Here is a 23,315-nt window from a genome sequence, read left to right as displayed (position 1 = left end):
TGAAATGGCCGTAGTGATGTGCTTCATCGATAATGGGACGTGCTCATATATTATTTATCGATAAATTGTACGTTGAATTAATTGATAGGTGTATCGTTTAATTGAGTGTGATATATTGAATCTGTAGTTTAATAGAATTAGTACTGTATGAATTCAATTAAGTTATTTCCGTTTATACGGTAAATTAATGTAATTTAAAATAAAACGCGCAGATTGGTTTAATGTAAATATATAATTAATACAAAATTGCAGTGTTTGTAAATACGTCTGTTAATTTTATTCAACCGCTACAAAGATCACTATTTTGTACTTTCCTTCATATTAATCTCGAAGAGACATTCCATTCGAATATTTTACTTTTTTGTTCTCAAAATTGTCTACAAAGTAGAATAAAAACATCGATAACTCGATAAATTCAGATCACATCACTAGCTATCACTTAACGGTGAAGTAAACACTGCTCGACAGATGTTCGATGTATAGATTATGCTATATTATATACAAAACAAGGGACACTTGGGAATTCAATATGACGCATTGAGTGGATGATTTTATTACATATGTAATAGTGTTGTATCTATAAAATTATTTATATCGATTGTGTTGTTGTATGTATTTTTTAATTTAATTGAAAATCGCACGAAGTATGATAATATTGTCATTATTTTATTACGTTTTTGATTACATTTTTATAGTCTAATATATTTTTTTTTTCTTAATAAATTATGACTTGTTATAGTTACACTGCCGCAGTTATTATAAACCCTATAAAATATTCAAACATACAAGTCAAATTAATAGCATCTATGTTATTAAATAGCTAGTTAGTAAGACATGCGATGCACCCCGGCTTCACGCGTGGTACTTAGCACTATGGGAAAACGTACTTAACAACGGTGATTTTCTTGTAAACGGTGCAGTAGTTCTGGATATCAGCGCGCTCAAACAAACTCTTCAGCTTCCTTCTATTAGTACAGATTCTAATAACCATACGACAAACTAATTGATTTTGTTATTCTATATAATACTCGGTTAATTTAGAAGGTTGATAAAAGCTTCTCTAGAATTAGTCTCAATTTAGTCTATATACAAGTAATTAACAAAAAGTTTTAATGAGGGGCAGTTTTATTTATGTAATAATGGCATGTGTGATTTTTCATTACATTACGCTGTGGAAAATGTTGTGATGAAGCCGGCATGTCGGGGAATCAAAAGTTCGACGACATCTGCCAACCCGCACTTGACCAGCGTGGTGAACCCTCAAACGAAACTTGTGTCCCAACAATGAATATATGAATTTTTTTTTTTATAACAATCTATAAGCAAATAAGATATAATTTATTAACTTCTTACAGCTTAGTATTTTCTTGTGTTTGATTTTACGCGAGTATTATACATTTAGAAATTAAAAACTTTTTAACGGATTTAAAACGCGATTTATTTTTTATATTATTAACCCGACGCTTCGAACACTTTACAGCGAGCGTGGTTTCGGGGAGACTTCTTACAGCTTCTTAATACATCTATATACAGGAAGTATGTACGCACGTGAATTCAGCCATTCCAAATAATCTTCATACTTGAAAATGTGCAATATCCCACGAAAAGTTCGTTAATAACGAAAGCTGCAATTTACCAACACATTTCCATTTCAAATGAGGGTATATAATTGGAGTCGACGCGTCGTGATGAAATAATTCCGTTCCGAGCGTCCCCGGTATGAACGGATTTCGGTTTTCGTTTATTGTTGTTTGGTTTTGGCGGTTTTGGGTGTGGACTGTTCTCGTATTTAGATAATCTGAATCTAGAAAACCATGTTCTTGAGTTTATTGTCCTAAGAATATAAGCATCAGGATCGTATGGGAAATATTATTGACTGATCTATCAACGCACATTCCAAGCTATGGGCAATCCCATCGGACTAAATTTTGCCAGCTTCTATGATGTAGACATCCGCTAAGAAAGACTGATAAATTTCCCCCAAAGGATAACCCCTATTTAACCAATAGGGGGTGAAGCTGTGTGTAACAACCAGTTTTCCTTCTTAGTTAATTTCCTTCTATAATTCATTATTTTTATAATATTAGCTTAGAGTGAAACACGTGGGGAAAACTGTGACATCTTAAAGCAGTACTTATTCCAGTTTGGGAAAAAGGTAGTGAGCTGTACAAGTCGTCTAGTGCCATCTCTTTCTCACACTGAAATCTGTAAGGAGTTCTATCTTAGAGGAACACCAGGAGCCCTCCTTTAAGGTGTCGCGGTAACCTTGTGATTAGTATTGCTTTAAATGGGATGTAGGATACATGAAAACATTATTAGATAGAATCTTTGAAAAAAAATGGCTTAATTATCTCCCTCTTTAATCATTATAGGTTTTTTTTTCTTATTCCAAATGCCTATTTATTAAAATTAACATAGCTACATTACGAGGCGCGTCTAAAGCGTGGTTATAACAAATTAGTTCATTACCAAAATATTTGTTAAGATTTATTGCGTGTATGGGTATCGTTTGGAATGTAGTAATGTATTATTTCATAAAAAACAGAAGAAAAATTAATAGTCCAAGAGCTGAAAATGGCGTTTGAGAAAAAATCTTGTCGCCTTGCATTAGTAGGCATTTGTAAGATAATTCGATAGTATATCGTAAAAAAATTGATGATATCTATAAATATTAAAATTTACGATACCGTGATATATTTAATTAAAGTTAAATTTAAATAGAGTTAGCGAGTAAAATATATAATTTGAATGTGGAAATGTGGTTACAATTAGTGAATTCAGAGAGGATTTTTCGTGAATCTAAAACCGAGAGCTAAGCTGATAAATAAAGTGGCATTGCAGAAATAATTCTGACAATTGACTACTTTACCGACATGTAAAGGACGCGTTTAAGAAGACAAAATATAAAGAATCTTAACAAGACAACAAAAAATGACCGGAATGTCTTTGGATATTAAGAAAAAGCAAAGATACATTATAATAGCTCAGAAGTGTTTTTTTTACAAAAACGCATATATATCACATAACATTAATCCTTCCCTATCTCTCAGACTATTCAGCTATGGTCCCGATTATGTTAATACGGGATCGGTATGCAAGGTCACCAGTTCGATGCCTGCTTGATACGAACGCGTAGAATGCTTTTTTGTTTTTCCCTGACTCACTGCGCTTCGTGTATTTATAAGTTTATTAGTAATGGACTATTAAAATAGCTGCAGCAATTTATTCTTACAAATCATGCAATTTACCGTGAAAAACTACATTATTTATAAATTAGAACAACATACTAAATTTAATTTTTAGTTTTATAGCATTGAAATGCTTTATAAATGAGAAATTTTGAAAGAATAGAAAAAATTTTTTGATCACGAGGCAGGATTCGAACCTGCGTATCTTGCCTAACCGTAGCAACGCCTAGCCTCTCGGCCACCCGTGATTTTTCTATTCTTTCAAAATTTCTCAACATACTAAATTTCTTCACATGAAACAAATACAAACAAATAATTACTCTCCTGCTAAGCGACTCTCTACCTTTTATTCACGGCTTAAACACAAAACCGATTTTGATGAAATTTGTCACCAAGATAGTTTGAGACCTAAGAAAGGACATAGAATAGGTTATATCCTTGAAATCTCAGGGGGACGGGGTATATACGTGTATGTCCGGTTATAACGAATATTTGGATATAAATATACGAATAACATAATTTTCTTTTAACTACCCGGACGAAACCGCGAGCTTTAAGCTAGTTATGTAAAAGGACAAATAACCCTAAGTATATTTTTTGCTTATTTTCTAAGTAAGTATCTATCTATCTATTTATCTATCTATCTATCTATCTAAATTCTAAGTAGTAAAGTTAGCTCATATAATAGTGAATTATAATAAAAAATCGTTAAAGATAATTCTAAAAATAAACTCGTTAATTATTCAAAGTATTCACAACAAAATTGTGATACTGTATCTAATGTTAGTAATCTTTATCGGTCATTAACTCTGAGTAGATAAGAGCGTTATAATTACAAACATAATGCGAGGTACATTACGTCATGGTGTAGCGTGTTTTTATGCTAAAACCTTTTAGTTGTTATGTAGCGAGCAATGTATTTATTTTAATGATTTTAATAAGAATTACGTAGAATTTCACTGAGTGTATTGTTATGAAGTACTTATACTTTAATAATTCCAAAACAAGATTTCACAAAAATGTATTTATGAATATTATGAGCAAATTCTCCAATATATTTTAATTAACGAGTTTCATTAAATTAATAATCTCTCCAATTGAACTAACATGTTTTATGCCATTATAACTAACTACGATTGAAATAATTTATCGAATGAACATATTATCACCAATATATGATATCATAAAAGTTATTTTTGTCACATCCGATCATAGAACAACTAGAATCTTCTAATCTGAATCTTTCTAATACAACGCATCTATTACAAAGACAAATACAGATATATCACATCCGAACAAAGTGCAAACAGTAAATTGTTAAAAAATACTTACTGAACCGCATAATGAGCTATTAAATGTAGTAGGTACTTTATGTATAAATAAGTAATCAATGAAAACCGTCGATCAACAAAACAAAGAACATTCAAAATCGCAGTCCACCCCACCCTTGGTTCGAATGCGAATTGCACAGCTCTGTCACCCTGCGTTTCCTATACATATAGACTTATCCCCCAGTCTGGCCGTCTAGCCGTCTGGAATAACCCCTAGCTGAACTATCCACAACCCTTATTACCACGCGATAAAGCCTATTTCCTTCTCTACAAGTGTTACCACTACAACACTTTGTGTTACATAGACGTTCTAACCCCATTCGATTTTGGTTCGTATATCGCCGAGATAGGGTTAGTTTTTGCACGCTTCCACGACAAAGGGAGTGTTGCTAAGCAACATATATAGGTGTATGTTGAGTCATCAACGCGTTAGGAAATTTTGGGATTTCAGTAAAAGGGTAGCAAGGAGACAATTTGATTTTAACGTCGTATGAACGTAAAAGCTTCTTTAATGGGAAGTGGGTACATAATAAGGATATTTGAGGGCGCTGTAAAAATTCGTCACATGTGAGAACAATGATAATGCATTTAAATTATATGTTAATAAAGTCATAAACGTATTCATACCAATTGCTATATCTTCATTTGATAGACTAGAACATTTGTTATTTCACTACGCAATGCTAGTCAAAGCGTCTAACTATGACTAGTCTATACGTCGCCGTAAGTTGTAAAAATTGTGATCCATGGTAACATACTGCTAACAATTTAACGCATTATTTTTCCCTAGAATCTAGATTATAATCTATCGACTTGAAACTGTTAAACTGTTGAAATGGCTATGATGGGTTAGGATAGATTCGGTTCCTGTCGCGGACGTGGACGATTTCTCAATCAAACAGTTCAGGTAACGTGGTGAGACGAAATACTGGAGTTTATTCGGTACAATTACTACCTGGAGGAGAAGCCACATAGTTTGGCAAATTGCTGTGGGGACACTGGCTCCAGAGATCCCGTGGTTCCTGCAAATACGCTTGGTGATTGAACACATTGCGTAGGTTTTAGTAGAAAAAATTCCACATGTCCTGTTCTTTCCTTAAAAGACAGAGTATCTATTGAAGGTTTCCTATACCTATCTATAACAAAAAAAAAATACTGACTACGGTGATACAGTAGGAGTCACATAACCCGCGGACTTTCCCAAAGGCCGTGGGCATGCATGAGTATTCTCTACTTATTTTTTTGTCAATGTTAAACTTCCCGGTATATTTATAAATTGACGTATTACGTATTCAAATTGCTATAATATGTTCTTACAAGATAATAACTTGATCTATCCACTATACTGTATGAGATTCTCACATTCCCCATTTGTCGATCATTCAAACAAGTAATTTCGTCTTTTCTTTATTACATCGTATCTTTTAATACGTTTCATGATGTGTATTCACTGTCTCTTTTACCCAAATACATTATCCATCTTCTATCCTGTTCATTTACGATCGAGCCATTGCGTGCACTTCAATAACCATACTGTAATAATTTTCATACAATTATATGTGATATCCCATGGATATGCGACCACCTTATGACTCACTTTATATCGATTACCATGAATCATTAGTATTTTCCATGACATGATGTTTTGGCGTGTGAAAAGTAATAACCTATAACACAGCTACTTAATTAGTGAAAAGCCTTCACAATTACACCTTTTTATTGTTTAATAGCTGCCATGACTTTGAGCTTAAATAATTAGGGTATATAAATATTGATCCAATTTTTTTATGATTAGTAAGTACATGTATAATATCTACTGAAATAATTCTACATACCAATGTCTTATCAAATATTTAAAGTCTCCCTAAAAAAATCAACTGCAAGGTTTTGTCAAGCACTTGCTACCCCGTCACTGAAAGCCGTTCGACGGAACCCAGCAGCTCAGCCGGTAGTCTACTATTGCAATGGGAGTCCCATCCCGAGGGCGTTGGATACGCAAATGAATTATCCACTTCGAAAATAAAAAGAGGTATGCAGTTTAGTATATCATAGTGATGAAATCATAGCAACACCTAAATAATTTGGACTAATGTTTGTTGCTAATCAAATAGATGGATTTAAAGGAATCTATAACTATAAAAACTAAGGCAAGTATATAATTCATGATTCTGAACACTGTTAAAACTCTAGTACAATTTGAAGGCGATTCCCAGCTGTACCCAAAAGGGTACTCAAACAAGAAAGTAATTTTGTGACCTTGAACCTATTCAAATGTGATAAATGGGACTATATTTTTTCGCTTCGCATAAAATACGTTCCAATCTACTTATCCAGACCTTCAGGTTCAACAATTTAGGAATAAAGCCCTTTCTGGGATTTGTCTTAGTCCGATGGGATTCGGAATATTTTTATTATTCCATTGAATAATAAAGTTTTAACCGACGTTCGCAAAAACGAAGAATACTCAATTTTACTATTTTTTTACGGTTTCGAGTATCAATTGATAGCTCCGTGGGTTTTTAATCAATTGGCGTGGCAATACAAAAATCTATTGAACAAATGGATGAATTTTGGCAGAGAGAGAGTTTACATAATCCTGAAATAACGTATAAGGTATAAATAATTATTTAATCAGAATGATTAAATAATGAAAATAATCAAGATAGGTTTTATCCACATCCATTCACATTTATTTTTATTTTATTTTATTTAAAACTCAAAATTAAATATATATCCACATTCCACAACATTCAAACTAAGAATAATAAAATTAAATCGCTCAAAGGCGAACTTAGCTCACACAAATTTTATGTCCAACGGATATATATTTGTCAAATATAAATTAAAAACGTGCCACACGTGACATATCGCCAATAAATAAATGTGCATTTTTGCATCTGAAACTGTCCGAAAATAATTTATGGTTTTTTGACATTGAATTCGTGTCACGTCGCGTAGTTAGAATACATAAATGTCACGTCACGGTACGAGGTTTGTTTTATTTTTGGATAAATGAAAATAGTTTTGCTATAAAAAGGAAAAAGTATCGGCTGCAATTTAGTATGTTACGAGTATTATGAAGGCACTACGAAATCTGTATATTCATTAAAACATTTAAAATGCGCAAACTGATAAATTCTAAATGATAAGTTTAATTTAAATTAAAATAACAAGTGTGAGGGAATATTCAAACCATCTTACCTTACTAATACACCTTACCTGATTTATCATTAAGGTATGAAAGTACCTTTTAACATCCCTTGGTACAGTGGTTAACGCATAAGCGTAGAACCGAGAGTCCTAGCAGTTAAAGTTGCTTAGTTTTACAAATAAATACTTGAAAACAAATATAACTATATAATATTAATAAAAAAAAACTACATTTAGACTTCTAATATTAAGAAAGCTTAGTTGTTCAAAACAACTTTTAAATGACTTCGAAATTGGACAGGTCTCTGTTAGCATTCCGCAATAAATATTGTTTTGTAGTCAACCTGGTGCAGAGTTTCATAGGTAAGTGACATGGCGAAGGGCGTCGCCCTTGGCTCTCGCGAACTTAGGCTCACAGGGGAGCCGAAAGGTGCCGAAAGGGCTAGAAGATCTCGAATGAATTGCTTATAGAAATATTCTCTCCTCTGCTTATTAAATTTGTGTTAGATTTTAATGGAATATACGAAATGATAAATGTTATGGTATTATGCCTAAGCATATAAATATATAGATATATATGTACGACATTTTTTGTCATATGGGTGTAATATTTAAACTTATAGAATTTCCATATTTCAAACTGCATCTTGGAAATTTGGTAATAGGAATGTTAGCATAATTAATACACACCGTCAGTATGTTGCAAACTGTAATCTATCTTACTGTAAAATATCATCAAGAACCATTCAGCCGTTCTGGCGTGATAGAGTAAAATAAACGCACATAAAGATATGTAAAAATCTTATATCTTAGTAGCGGTCCGCCCCGGCTTCGGCCGTGGTACATATTTAGTCTATAGCCTTCCTTAATAAATGGGCTATCTAAGTGAATTTTCAAATCAGATCAGTTATTCTGAGATTATCGCGTTCAACTAAACAAACAAACTCTTCAGCTATATAATGTAAGTATAGATCTTATATTAAAAATAAATGCACACACAAATAGGTAAAAATCTTTTATTCCCTTCTAAATGTAGACAGTTTTAAAGTTGTCCACGAATCCAGGAATTGAACCAAGTAACTCTTGCGAACACGGATGGAGCGCCTACTTGGCAGCCTCGTGAAGATCCGAACGAAGTGATACCAATCTGAAATGTATACTCACATGTCAACAAATAACAGAATTGCTCCATTGAAAATAAGTCTGCCAGGAAAAACAATGTTTTCATATTATTTAAATTGAGGGAACCATCAAAAATATTGTTTTATGACCTACGTTAAATCAGATCTAAATTAATCATAATAACTGATCAAATAAACTAACTACATTTTAAAGAAAGCTATACACATTAAACAGGTGGTAATAGTCAGTCTTTCAATATAGTTACTGTTATATGTTTGGAAAAATAATGGAAAATGACCTTATTAAAAGGAATATATTTAACCAGTGAACTTACAAACAAATAGTATGATGCAAATTTAAAATATGATTCGTTAATATTTATAGATAACCCTATATAGATATATTATATAATAGAAGTAAAATTATATCATGATAGTAAGCTGTACAAAACTCACCAGACGTCTAGCCGTTCCACTACCAACCACCAAGGGGCCCCCAGAGTCCCCCCCACAGGTGCCAGTTCCCCTACCACCATCCGTACAAAGGGAGGAATCCACGATGTAAGCCCACCCATATGTAGCCCTGCATTCGGCGTTGGATATTACGCGAAGGTTCACTTGGCGGAGAATGGAATTCTGTGATATGACTGCAGCTAAAAGAAATTAATTTAGGGGTTAAATAGTATGTTTTCATCGGTGATTCCATGGTTTTCAAGTTATTAAAACTAGCCTACGTCACTTTCACTTTTTAATACTTTAAATTTGTAATAGAAACTTCTATCATAAAGGTGCAGTACCGTGCTTACTTTTACAGATCACAGTCTTACATGAACAATCTGGTATTTAATTGTAATGCACCCATAATTATTGTAAATAAATTATATAAGCAATAGGTAATAAGCACCAACGACATTACAATTCTATGACATTCCACAGCAATAGATCTGTTTTGGTATGATTTTGGTGTTTGGAGATAGGTTGGAGAATAGATATATTCCCACAGGAATTTACTTTAGCTAAGCGTGCGAAGCGACGGATAACAGCTTGTTTTAAGTACTTTTTTAGAAAAGTTTTTTTTCTATGCCATAAGCGGGTTGAGCTGGTTGTTCTTCTGATGATAAGCGATCACCACCGCCCATAAATATTCGTAAAGATGCCTGCCCGCTGCCCGCTTTTAACAGGAGAGGGGTAAGGATAGGATTGACGACATGAAAGAAGGAATGGACTGGGAAGGAAAGGAAACGGACCTCCTGTAATAACAAAATACACTTACTGTCGCTCGTCCGCCCAAATCCAATCGCCGTGGGCCATTGGTTGGTGTACAGTGCACTACCGCTCGCTAATGTGATCGGTGCGATTGCACCTTGAAAACAAAACACATTTATTATCTAATCAAGTATGCGATAAAGATTAAAATACATTATTGCTTATCAAAGTATTTTGGCAAGCTTTGCATCGGGGAAGCCCCTGTCTGTTTTTATTTTAAGATTAGCGTAATGTAGGACATCGATATAATTATTATTATATTAGTTTTACATATACGAAAATTAATTTATAAAAATATATAAAATTCTCGTGTCACAGTTTTCGTTGCCATACTCCTCCGAAACGGCTTGACCGATTCCTCTGAAATTTGGTAAGCATATTGGGTAGGTCTGAGAATCGGCCAACATCTATTTTTTATCCCGATATTCCTACGGGATACGGACTTACGCGGGTGAAACCGCGGGGCGCAGCTAGTTAATTTATAAAAATGTATATTGTTACGTAATGACTTAGCACTAAATTGTAGGTTTTATGTGTTGTTTGACTGAGACAGTCTCCCCGTGACCACGCTCGCTGTAAACGTCGGGTTAATAATATAAAGAATAAATCGCGTTTAAAATCCGTTAAAAAATTTTTAATTTCTAAACGTATAATACTCGCGTAAAATCTCACACAAGAAAATACTATTATGTGTTGTAATTAATTTATCTATTATTATATATCTAAATATATATATTCGAGTATTAGACATTTATAAATTACAGTCTGTATAAATCATACAACATGATCCCTCATCATAATAATGCACTGCAGGCCAGGAAGGCCAGGCATCACCCATCACGCTGGCCAAGTGCAAATTGGCAGATGTCACATGTCGTCGAACTTTTGATTCTTCGGCATGCCGGTTTCATCACGATGTTTTCCTTCACCGTATTGTAAAATGATGTATAAATGTTTAAATCCATTAAGATATAGTAAAAAGTTACCTACTCGTAAACGCAACGCTATTGATGGTAATGACAGCGACGTCGTTTCTCAAATTCTCTATGTTATACTGGGGATGCATCACCACTCTGCTGGTTATAGACCTCACACCACCAGAGAATAGTCTGACGGAAGCGAGGACGACGGTAAACTGTCTGGCAGTATTCAAGCGACTCCGCCAGCAGTGTGCAGCTGTTACTAGCTTGGTGTTTGAGAGGAGAGAGGCTCCGCACACTGACTCTGAGTTCGATGTTAACAGGATGACGAGACCAGCCTGAAATTAATATAATTCCTTACTTTTTTAAGTTCTGAATCACTCAACTTGTGTTTCTAATTGTGTAATTACTCACACTCACTCACAAGAATATTAACTGCTTATGAATAATGACTTATTTACATTGCATATTTTTATGGATGGTGGTAGTAACGGTAAGCTATCATCGTTTTTGGGTAATTTCATGGACAAACAAGGAGAATTTACGATAATTGATAAAGGAATGGACTGAGCAACGTGACAAGGTACGGCCCTACATTTTTTTTATTTATACCTATAAATGTTATGGAGATGTAAGAGCAAATAACAGACTAAGGTGATTATCCCGGTACAATTTAAACAAAATAGAAACTATCTTATGACAATAGGTTACACAGGATCCCTCCCCAAACACACACAACATTTAAAATTTCGTCTTAAACATTCACATCCATTACCTCTTTATAACCTTATAGCATGGATTATGTTTTTAAATAAAATTATATGCACGTGAATGATGAATCGATCTAGACGTGGCTATTGATATAAAATATGCATTATTACGTTGTTCGTCATAGGTTACAGAAGTATGTAATCTTGGCTTGTAATGAATGTCTTTGTTGGCTATAAAATATTCACACAGATGACACAATGGAAGCTCTTAACGTCTATGTTAATTCTACGAAACGTTATAATTATATCCCATAGAATTTAATTAATTTAAATCTTAATTTGAAACTTGTTGTTTCACGTATCGGGGTCAAAAGTATACCATAACGAATTTTACTGAAATTCATACCATATACGGATGAGCTCCCAACGATGATGCACTGCCTCCTATAATGCGGCCATCAAAATCAATGGCGTCTTCCACCTTCTTGATCCTCGCGGCTTCAGGTATGCCAACTTCCTCATGATAGTCCACGAACACTGGCTCCTTGCACCAGGCAGATACGAAGAAGCATAGAAGTATTAAAACTCTCATTTTTATTGTCTCCGGGTCTATCTTATGCAAGCCTTTTTATAGTTAGAGGTAATCTTTGTTATCACTTATCGTACTTAATCGATTAAATTGCGAGCAATTTTTGGAAACAGTTTGTGCACGTTTAATTGGTGTGTTAATATATTTTTTATTTATCACTAGGCGGACGGGCTGGCTCCCGCTGTCTCCATTGGAATTTCTTTTTTGTGATTTTCTTTAAATTATTCCTTTTTATGTTTATGCCACAGATAACATAATACTATGTTTATGCATTACAAACATTTTCTTTACGACATTAGTTGTTATACCAAATAAGACTAGTAATGTTCTATGACTTGATCTAAATTAGAACGGATAAACGGTACCCTTAAGTATCGTCCAGGAAAGGATCCTCATGGTACAGGGCGATATAATATTTTACTTATAATTTTTGTTTATCATTTGTGGGAGTCGAACATGCTTCGGCACGAATTGGGCCAGCTCGCGCCGGGGAAGTACCAGAGAAAACCGGTGTAAAATAATAGCTTGCTGTTGTGTTTCGTACGGTGAGTGGGGGGTTTTCCTAACTCTTCGCTGTCCATTCTTTCTTTCTTACCCCTTTAAAGCGGGTAGCGCATTCGCAGAGTTAGTGCCTCTGCGAATGAATGTTCATGGGCGGTGGTGACTCTTACTATCAGGCGAACCACCAGCTCAGTTGCCCGCTATGATATAAAAAAAACTATGAGCATTTTTTCATAAAAATCAGTATTTCTTTTAACAACACAAGCATCCGAATCATCTACCGTCACATAAATTTCCAATATCGTAAATATTAACATAACTGTCAATATTATACAAATAAGATTCTCAGTCAATATTATACGAAGAAAATTCTAAAATCTAATAAAAGCTCTTGTTATCTTCTCAAGTTAACAATTTGTTTACAAACTTCACCACTTGTTCGTTAACCTTAATCGGACTACTTATCACAAATATTTTAATTGAATGAGCCGAGCAGTTCCCTAGTAACGCGCTCAGAAACGGTAATCATATGAAACCAGCCCTACCAAAGGGAAGAAGGATCTATTCAAAATATCAAAATAGACCTTTAAAAAATATTACACCTTGGAAATATAATGTTGTATGTTTTTAATTATGCGAAGCCAGCCACTGCCTACTACGGGGTCCTTTTAATATCTCATTATATATAAATTATGTTTCACTTTGTCCGCGATGTTCTCCTAAGCTACTAAAACGATTTTAATCGAATTTACACACCATGTGCAGTTTGATCCAACTTAAAAGACAGGATTTCATATTTTTACGCATCTCAAATGGCTTGACCAACGTTCGCATTGTATGCAATCGAAAAATCTTTATGGTTTCACAAAGCTCGGAATTTTCTATATTATGAAATAAGCAATTAATAAATCCGAATTTTCAGTTTGTACATAATCTCTTTAATAATACATTTTCTCACAGTTAAAACTGTATCATAATCCGTGGCTTTGTTAAAGGCACTTAGCTAAAGAACAGACAGACAGGTGAAAACGAAAAAAATTACAAATTTAATTTATTTTAATAATACTGATATGACAAAGGAATGCAATTGAAGTCACAAAATGATAATGCGAATGTAGAATTTGTGTCAATAACCGATTTCATTATTTTTCATTATTTTTTTCCTTGATTATCCACTGCCCAAGATATTTTAAGTTTTATCAAAATTTCTCCATCCTCATTGTAGTTACCGGTAGACAGACTTCGTTAATAAAAACTGTTTTCATGTCATGTCATGAAATTAGAACTATTTTCTATTTCAATTCAGTCGGAAGAGAAATCTATAATCTATACTAATATTATAAAGCTGAATAATTTGTTTGTTTGAAAGCGCTAATCTCAGAAACTACTTACTGGTCCGTTTTAAAAAATGATTTCTAAAAAATCCTTCTTGTTTTAGATAGTTCATTTATGGAAGGCTTTAGGCTATATATGTACAACGGGCGAAGCCGGGGCGAACCGCTAGTCATATATAAATCTATGAAATGCATTACATGTGCTCAAACGTTCGCACACTGTACGAATGTTTCCGCTCAAGTAATGTTACACATTTTCAAATGTCTGCGAATTCATGCCAATGAGCACTCTCACTTGAATTACAGAATCTTACTAATTTTATAAGTGCCAAAGTTTGTTAGGATGTGTGTGTGTTTGTTACTCTTTCACACAAAAACTACTGAACCGATTGCAATGAAATTTGGTACGTAGACAGCTGGACAACTGGACGAACATATAGGCAACTTTTTATCCGATATTCCTACGGCATTACGGACTTACGCGGACACCGCGGGGCGCAGCTACTATTATTCTACTATTTTACTTCTACTAAATAATTACTGATTAATATTCGCAAATATTGCTTTTAAACTAGAACCAGTTGTACGACAGATATCTCCTTAATGAAATTAACAAATTAAATATCTTTACGATATCCGTAGTCTAGTTGTCTAGCCTAAACTAGTCTGTCTATGTCTAGTCTAGACGATATGTAATATTAATGACAATGTTTAACCGCTTTGTACTAAAGAGTCACCTTTTAACATTGTCCCTATATCGTACTACTAGCGATGGGCCCCGGCTGCACCCGTGATACATATGTAGCCTTTAATACTCAGGATCCATTGAGTGTACGCTTAGGAACGAATTGGACCATGCACCGGGGAAGGTACCACACGCCTGCAGCGACCCAAAAATGGGTATGAACAGTCGTGATAGCTTACCATTAGGTGAACCACCAGTTCAGTTGCCCGCTAATACATAAGAAAAAATAAGTTTAGTAATTTAAAAAAGCTTTGTATTATTAGTCAGTAAATTAGAATAATGATACAATAGCATTAGGTCTCCTTTTAGGTTAAGACAGAACATTGGTCACACGTAAATAAATAAGGCATAGTAAAGGGTTTAATGTTCATTATGAAGGTCGTAAGCTGTTCACTGTATTCAGTAGTCTTTACTAAAGTTAATAAGAAATGAGGAATCTCGAGTCTAGACCCATTTATTAGGAGAATAAAGTACTTTACATAATGCTTTATATCTAGTACCTGTTTAAGATAAATCTATATTTATTTTATTCTGAAATAACCCGTGTATACCGTATCTAATGTATGAGAGAGAAATTGATTGAAAAATTCCTTTTATTATTATTTATTCTTGTGTGATGAAATAAAAAACAATTTATATTATTTCTCATAATGCAACATTTAATAAATTGTAATAACATCGCATAATAATTAATATTTATTATGACATAACAATTAACCTCTTATCTTGTATTAATTTTAATTGAATGGTGTGTAAATTCTTTTATTTCGCAACTTATTAAATAAATATTTCATGATTACGTTTCAAATGTCACATTCAATTGTGTACTAACATTATTGCATTTATCTAGTATAGTTATACAATATACATTATCTGTGCCTACACATAAAATAGGATTGAATGAATACCTACATCGAAAATTTCATCAAAATCAAAACACTACTCCAATTTCTCATATCAGATCATAGCGATAAATCAATAAGGAATTAATAAAATTCCCCTTATCATAAACGTGAACATTTTAAACCATTACACAGAGATGTATTTTTGTAATATAACGTTGGCGAAAACGTATATCTTCCTAAAATAAATGGACTCAAAAGCATTACAATTTTTATTTTACCCAAGCCATTTTAAAGCACGTATTTTGCTCGCTAACCAAAATCGTCTAATCTGATAAATATCACAGATTAATGTAAGAACGTAACAGATATAGTGACGTATTTTTATAGCTGTGCCCGTGGCAATGACCGCCGTTGACGCTGTCAGTTCACGGCCGTTTACAAAGAGGCGCTCTTATATCCTTGTGATGCGCGATCGCTAAATAATTTTCCACCTAAACAGCTCACAAGTTTTTAATTCGACCGACGAATGCAACGACTGGACTATTCATCCTGTATTCGAAAATAAATAAACGGTTGTCGGGAGTCGGGGCGCAGGGCGCACCCTCACATCAAAATACACTCACACACACCCAACGTGGGGCGGTTGCGAGTTGAGAGGGCGCTAGCATTTGCTCAGTCTCGCGCCGACTGCCGCTAAGGTCGGCTGTCTTGTATCTGTTTGTGCGACAATCGGAATAAAAACTAGTTACTCCGGAACGACCGGCTATCCCACAGTGCGTTGTGGACAAAAACTGTGGTTAACGTGTATTTTTTATCGGTGCGTATCCCTTCGGAAGCGTTTTTGTACATCGAACAGTTGTTTACATGAATGACGGTTGAATTACGTTGCGTAGGTCCAAAAACGGATAGTTTGTGTTCAAGACGAAGCATTAATAAAATTCGTTTCTATTTCCAGATAAACTGTACGGTTTTGGGAGCCATTTGTGAAACAAAGGCATAGTTTGTGAAAAGGTGATCGTGTAATACAATCGAAATACAGGTATGTACCTTTTTGAATGTTAACGGTCGCCACGTTTAGATATGTATGACTAATCGGTGATTTTTTTATCAGATTTATTATTTATATTTCCGTGATGTGGACAAATGTACGTATTTTCCCATTTTAGGTCAGTGACCTCGTTTCGGTCGCATTGTAGGTAGATTATTAAATTTTTTCTTCATTCGCGTATATTTGCTTGTAACTACTTACGTAAGCCGGTTTATAGTTGCAGATTATAAATTTTAAAGAGTGTAGGTAACTAGGATTTATTCGATTGCATAATTTTCAACCTTTGTTTGGCATTTTGACTTGAGTTAGCAATAACATGTTTCCATATAAAATAACGTTCGAAGTTTTGTATCGCGAATGACATTACGATTTACGCGTCCAATGAACGCTGGCCAGCGGGTACAGATGAAAAATAAATCCTACTAATTTGTCACATTGTTATAGGTAATATAAAATATTTATTGCAATATAATTAATGAAGATCGCAGCTGAACATATTTATTATCTAGTACATATCTGGCGCTGCTTTTGATTGATTGTTGCGATTACCTGTTGCATTAAACGATAAAGTTCCATACTAATGGCTTTGTCTAAAAGTAGGTCTTATATGTTACGAATTATTATGAAACAAGAATACAGCCTGAGGCGCTCACGTAATCTGCAGTAGACATGCTCGCAATTTGTGCCTAGGGTTGCCACCTATTCTGTTGTTACGATTAATTTACTTGTAGTGGTCTGTTGTACATCGCTTTTATGCATGCATGCAGATCTGCTTGTTGCGAAAGTTGAATAGCAAGTCGAAATGTGTGAATTTTGGAAGCATATTTTTATGCAAGTAATTGTATTTTCGAGGCGAAACTACGCGTAGAATATTTAAAAATATAGCATTTTGTATTTCATATAGGCAAAATTCATTAAAATATCAAAAAACTGTCCAACTGGTTTGTACGTATACATATTCCTTATATTAATTAAATCAATTACACCGTACATTTTATGGACGAACATACAAAAGTGCAACCAATCCTTTGCATTTCTATAAATTAAATTAAATGTTCTCGTGCGGTGGATTTAAAGTGAATTGAAATTGAAAGCGCAATTACAACATTAATTGAATAACCGACGATAAATCGTAATTATTTATATTAAATCGTACAACTCTAGACCATAGCCTTAATAAAACCGGTTTTATTTCCGCATCCATTGCATCCAACAATTGGCAACCCTATTCGTACCAGTGACAGGAGTGATTCTCCTTTGACAAAAGTTACATCGAAATAGTTGGTTGTATTACATTGTGCAAGCCATACAAACAGCTGAATACAAATTGGGAAAAATAAATTTGTATGTACAAATAGTGGTCGAATAATTGCCACTTAGAATAACTAAGTGCACACAGAACACACATGGTCTCGTAATAAAGTTTACAGTAACGAAAATTGACACTACGTAAGACTTGCCGTCGTTAAAAAAATTAACATATAAAACTTATGAAGAAAATATTAAAAAAAAAACGGCCGTATTATTATAGTGATCGAAGATGTTAAAGGAATTTTCCAAATACATGTATGTACGTATATTAATAGACAGAATCTTATTGCTAAAATTCATTAATGTTTATATATCAATTTTGTCGTAAAAACTGGACAAACTATTACTATGAATCCTTCAGTAAATTCTTTAAGAATTTCACTTATTATTATTTCAATTCAGAAACTACGTGAAAGCGTAATTCAAGCGCCACCAAACTGAGCGTCTTAGTAACAATATAAGCAGAGTCGCTGTCTCTCAGCTGATTAATTAATTAAGACTTACCTAATAGACAACAATGGTGCCATTATAGCAATTAGTTGGGCAATGCTTGTTCGTATTGCGCGTAGATTGCTCTATGGGTCTATGGATAGTTTTAAAATTTGAATTTTATCGGTAGCTTTATTCCCTCTTGCATTTATTCGTTCTAAAATATAATAATATCATATGTATGTAACAGAACATAAGCCTACTTATGTTATAAACGCGAAAGTTTGCAAGTATGGATGTTTGTTACTCTTATGCGAAAACGGCTTATCGTATCTGTAGGAAAATTAGTACAGAATTAGATTATAGTCTGGATTAGCACAAAGGGTTTTTTTACCCGGATAAAACGCGAGTGACGCCGCGGGTTACAGCGGGTAGCTCATAAAGCAATCGGACTATTCCATAGCGAATTTTGTAATTGCTTTGTTTTACCTTCTAGAATCTAGGCAATTGTACATCGATTCTTAGACTTATCTTATTTGTTAAACACAGTAATCGACTATTACGACAAAAACTGCTCGCTCGTTTAGGCTTTGAGTATATATTTATAAATAAACGACTATATATAGGTATACATACTTGTATTTTATAATACCACAGTCGTCCAATTTTCATATAATACGTTGTATAATTAAAATAATCTTATTAAATCACGTAAAGGTTAGAGCCGGTAGTTTCGTACTATTCACGGATATCTATTTTTATTTCACTTTCTCCGCTGGAGAGGGAAAGGGACGGACGATATTTTTGGAGATGTGTTGAATGTTGGTATCCCCGTCTCTTTCGCGCTCGTGTAAAATGGATTTTCATAGAATCCAAGCATCGTTATTTCGGGATGTTTACTTCTTGAAAGTAATAAAGCGAAACGAATATAGTCTAGTTTGTATTATAGAGATATTATACATGTAGTGTACATGCAAGTACTTCTGCAATACCTAATGTGCGTAGTCATTTTTGTTCGAATTTGTATATATAATGTTATTTTTGAACGTCGATAAATTACGAGCAAACTGCTTGTATGATGTTATTGGTAAACGTTTATGAAATTTATACGAGTTAAGTCTGGTAGAATAGTAATGGATATGTATAAAATTCTGTTACATTGCAATAATTAAACCTATTTAAATTAAATTGTGCGATAGCTTAGACACGAAATGGTCTACTACTATAATATTTGGCGTTTTCACAAACGAGTTGAGGACAAGAATTAGTTAAGGGGCATACATTATTATTTGCACGCTTACTAGCTTCATCGTCATCATCATCACCCCATATATTATCCCACTGTTGGGACACAGGACTCCTATGAGGGTTCCGGCCATAGTCCACCACGCTGGTCAAGTGCGGGCTGGCAGATGTCACAAGTCGTTGAACTTTTGATTCTTGGACATGTCGGTTTCCTCACGATGTTTTCTATCACCATTTCCAGCAGAGGTCTTGTCGATAATAAGCGACATAAAGTATAATGATAAATTGAAAAATCTATTTATTTCCCGCACGCTCGCCTGGTCTCGATCGGCGACTTGTCGATTTTAAGTCCGAGCTCTTCACCACTGAGCCACCACTGCTTCTGCTTACTAGCTTCATGACACTTAACTTTTGTAACTGTTACGTTCTAGATCCAGCTATTGAAAATGGCTCGCCTCTATTTGATTACGTTCGAAATAAAAAAAGTTCAATCCCGAGCAATCGCATTGAATTCCATCTGAAAAGAAATTCCAATGACGTTTAACAAAAGCAATGGCTGCGGTTTCTTTTTTCAAAATCTATCGAGTTTTTTTTTTATATTTTTCCGAAGATTTATTGGGTTTTTTTTTTTCTCGTTCCGATAGTACTCGAAAACTAGTTGGCCGTGCCTTTGTTTTCAATCCATTGAAATGTTCAAATGCTCTAATAAAATTTTCCGATGCGGCCTGCATGTGTATAGAAATGAGAAATATTTTATTTTAAAAGCGCTAATGTGGGTTATTGGTGTTATTGAGGTTGTTTTTTTTTTTTAATTGAACTAGTTAATCGGTGATGGTGGTTAATTATGAACTTGAGTTCGAATTTAACTAGCTTCTGTGTGTGTGACTTTGTCTGGAATAAAAGAGTTTTATACGCCATTTCGTTGTGGTATTTCTCTGCCTCGCGTTTAAATGGCTGAGCAGATGTTGATGAGATTTCAATACAAACAGAATATATGGGATTTGAATATAAATCATTGTTTAGGTTAGTTTTTTAATTGTTAAGGTTATACATTGTTTAGGTTATCTTCGCCCAACAGATATACTAAAATTTCGAGTGTAGATAATTTAAATTCAAAAAGAGAAATTAATTTGATTCGAATATCACACGAGCGAAACCATGGGCTATATCTAGTAACGAACCCGAGCCAAAACTCATTTAAATATTAAATATTTATTTATATAACAGTCTTGCAATAATACGGGGCCCTTATCATATCAAATCGTCCCATAAATTGATCGAACACAAGATCAACATACTACGGCGAGACGATACACAATCGCCGCACGAAAATGAACCCAAACGTTGCAAGGTTAAGGTTGGTATTTGGTGGCGCGGGCGCCGGTTTCCAGTCAGGACTGCATTCGGCCGTCTGCCAAATGTTACTGACCTTCGACAATAATTCACTGTGACATTTTCGGTACGAATATATTAATGGGTGACTTTTTATTTCATTTTTTTTTTGTATTGGTTTCTCTGTGTGGTCGGTAGGTAGGTTAGGTTTATTAGGAACTCTTAATTGTGTTAGAGAAACACTTTTGATTCGCTCAAAATCATATAATTTGTAGGAACTAGGGAGTATTTTACACCAGTGATAGGAACTGATCAATACATCATTCAATAGCTCTCAATTTCATCAACATATGTACATCCGTTTGCATTATTTGGTGCCATAGTGACAAACACACACAAACATTATTATTTAATCATATATACATTCTATCCTAATTAAGCGTCAAAGGAAATGGCGAAATAAAATTAATATCCGCTCCCTTACGAACCATATAATAATTACCGACCAACCGTGGTTCCCATCCAATGTATGGGTGTATGTTCGTTTTACCACATCCACGGACCAGACACGCGTAATTAGGTGCAATCATTCAATTACAGTGCGTAGGGTGACTCGAAGAAATTGACAAGAATGTTTTATTGGGTTCCGTAGAAGCTCTTTTTCTTATTTACCATTATTTTGGTCTCGAGGTGGAGTTTGTTGCATAATTTATATAAAAATATTATAATTATTTACTTATTTATTTACATAATATCGAATACATTTACAGAATTAACCCAAAACAATATTGGCTTAACTTAATTCTTACTAAATACTAATACTAAAAATTGTTCTAACAAAATTACGATATATCCCAAAACTGAAATCACGCGGCACTATCAACTAAATAACTATGTATTTACATTTTAAAAAACACTAGTTGTTTCGCTTAATCTATCGTTCCACCCGGCTTCGTCCGTGGTACATGATATAGCAGACGCGGATTGCTTTTTCTTCTGTCTATATATAGCTGGCAACTGAGCTGGTGGTTCGCCTGATGGTAAGCGGTAACCACCGCCCGTGAACATTCGCAGAATTAGTTTACCTCTGCGAATGCGCTGCGAGCTTTTAAATAGACAAGGAAAGGGTTGACGACGGGAAAGAAGTGGATTGGGAGAAGTGATAAAAAGGAAACGGGCGTACATATCTACTGGTGTAATAAAAACAATCTTCAAGCACGAGAAGTACATTAGCAATGAATCAACACGTACCTAACGAAAAACAAAGAACCGCCTAACCAGTGCAGGGCAATGAGTCAACGACGGTCGACGAATCCGTAAGCCCTGAGAACTGGCGAACAAAGACGCGCCTGATGACTTGTAGAGTGGCGAGACCAGTATAACTTGAGCCCTGAGAGTTTGAGTTTCATACGTTTTGTATCTACATCTTGAGAAATTAAAGGCGTTTGAATTTTTGATTTAATCAATGATGAAAGTATCGAAATGTCGGGGAAAAATTATCTTATTTACTATTTAATTGTGTTTTGTTGTCCCAGCCCTTTTCGATATGTTTTTATCCCAGTCTTGTAAAACAGTTATAATTATGAAACAATAATCCCTACTTAATGTTACAAATGTAAAAGTCTATCTATCTCTACTCACGTCTTATTTTCCGGAGTGATTTGAATGATATTTAGTACAAATAGCTTGAGACCCTGACATAGGAAAGCTTATCCCGGAAATTCACACGGGAAAAGGGAACTATGCTCGAAAAACCTCCTACTACTTTTTTTCTTTGACTACGCGAGCGAAGCTGCGGGCGGAAGGCTAGTATAAAATAACATAGATGGGCATCTGTTTTTATTTTCCACGGTTGTGCGTATTTGCGAATGCTGCCAAGAATAATTTTTTCGCTTGGCAAGATAATATGAAAACATTGCTCAGATAAACATATTATTTATGGATGGACGCAAATTATACACAATGGATAAAGCTTGCTATAAAAATTGGACAAGTCTTTTTAGTCATCATTCAATAAAATGAACACCGATAGAACTACGATTAAATGCAATGAAGCAGAGCTATAATATCGCAAATAAACGTTCCATATAAATTTGCAACCGCTGTTTTTTATTTATTATAAAACGCGAGGTCAACCTTCATAGTAATCCGCGACCTCAATATTATTAAGCATAAAAGTATCCAACATTACAACATTGAGATAACAACGCAATGCGAGTGTGCTCGATCAAACGGCGCATAGCAATGAGA

At 34.3% G+C, this 23,315-nt stretch overlaps 2 protein-coding genes across 6 annotated transcripts in view; one reads left to right on the top strand and one right to left on the bottom strand.

The window, feature by feature from the left end:
* Positions 1-23,315, top strand: part of LOC119837354 (brain tumor protein) — a 340,440-nt gene that overhangs the window by 192,528 nt on the left and 124,597 nt on the right. For 3 of the 5 annotated variants that reach the window (XM_038362916.1, XM_038362915.1, XM_038362911.1), the window contains exons 1-2: positions 16,381-16,517; positions 16,656-16,739. The gene's annotated coding sequence lies outside the window, so the exon portion shown is untranslated. Of the gene's footprint in view, positions 1-16,380; positions 16,518-16,655; positions 16,740-23,315 lie in introns of those variants that run through there. The other 2 variants (XM_038362912.1, XM_038362913.1) reach the window with 1 other exon arrangement.
* On the bottom strand, positions 8,712-12,278 carry LOC119837252 (collagenase-like). Its single transcript, XM_038362768.1, has 5 exons — positions 12,093-12,278; positions 11,047-11,314; positions 10,064-10,153; positions 9,247-9,443; positions 8,712-8,816 (listed from the first exon to the last, which is right to left on the bottom strand). Exons 1-5 carry the CDS (start codon positions 12,276-12,278, stop codon positions 8,712-8,714), a joined length of 846 nt encoding a protein of 281 aa, XP_038218696.1.

The sequence above is a fragment of the Zerene cesonia genome, chromosome 27, assembly GCF_012273895.1.
Source record: "Zerene cesonia ecotype Mississippi chromosome 27, Zerene_cesonia_1.1, whole genome shotgun sequence".
NCBI lineage: Eukaryota > Metazoa > Arthropoda > Insecta > Lepidoptera > Pieridae > Zerene > Zerene cesonia.
The sequence above is the reverse complement of the archived record's forward strand: the minus strand, read 5'-3'. Positions and strand labels throughout refer to the sequence as shown.

What these genes read in the sequence shown, in the direction of transcription:
- LOC119837252 (XM_038362768.1), bottom strand. Translation starts at nt 12,278, where the DNA reads ATGAGAGTTTTAATACTTCTATGCTTCTTCGTATCTGCCTGGTGCAAG. An exon ending in TGGGAGCTCATCCGTATATG is followed by an intron (nt 11,315 to 12,092) that starts GTATGAATTTCA and finishes TATTAATTTCAG; the next exon opens with GCTGGTCTCGTCATCCTGTT. An exon ending in CAATAGCGTTGCGTTTACGA is followed by an intron (nt 10,154 to 11,046) that starts GTAGGTAACTTT and finishes TTTGTTTTCAAG; the next exon opens with GTGCAATCGCACCGATCACA.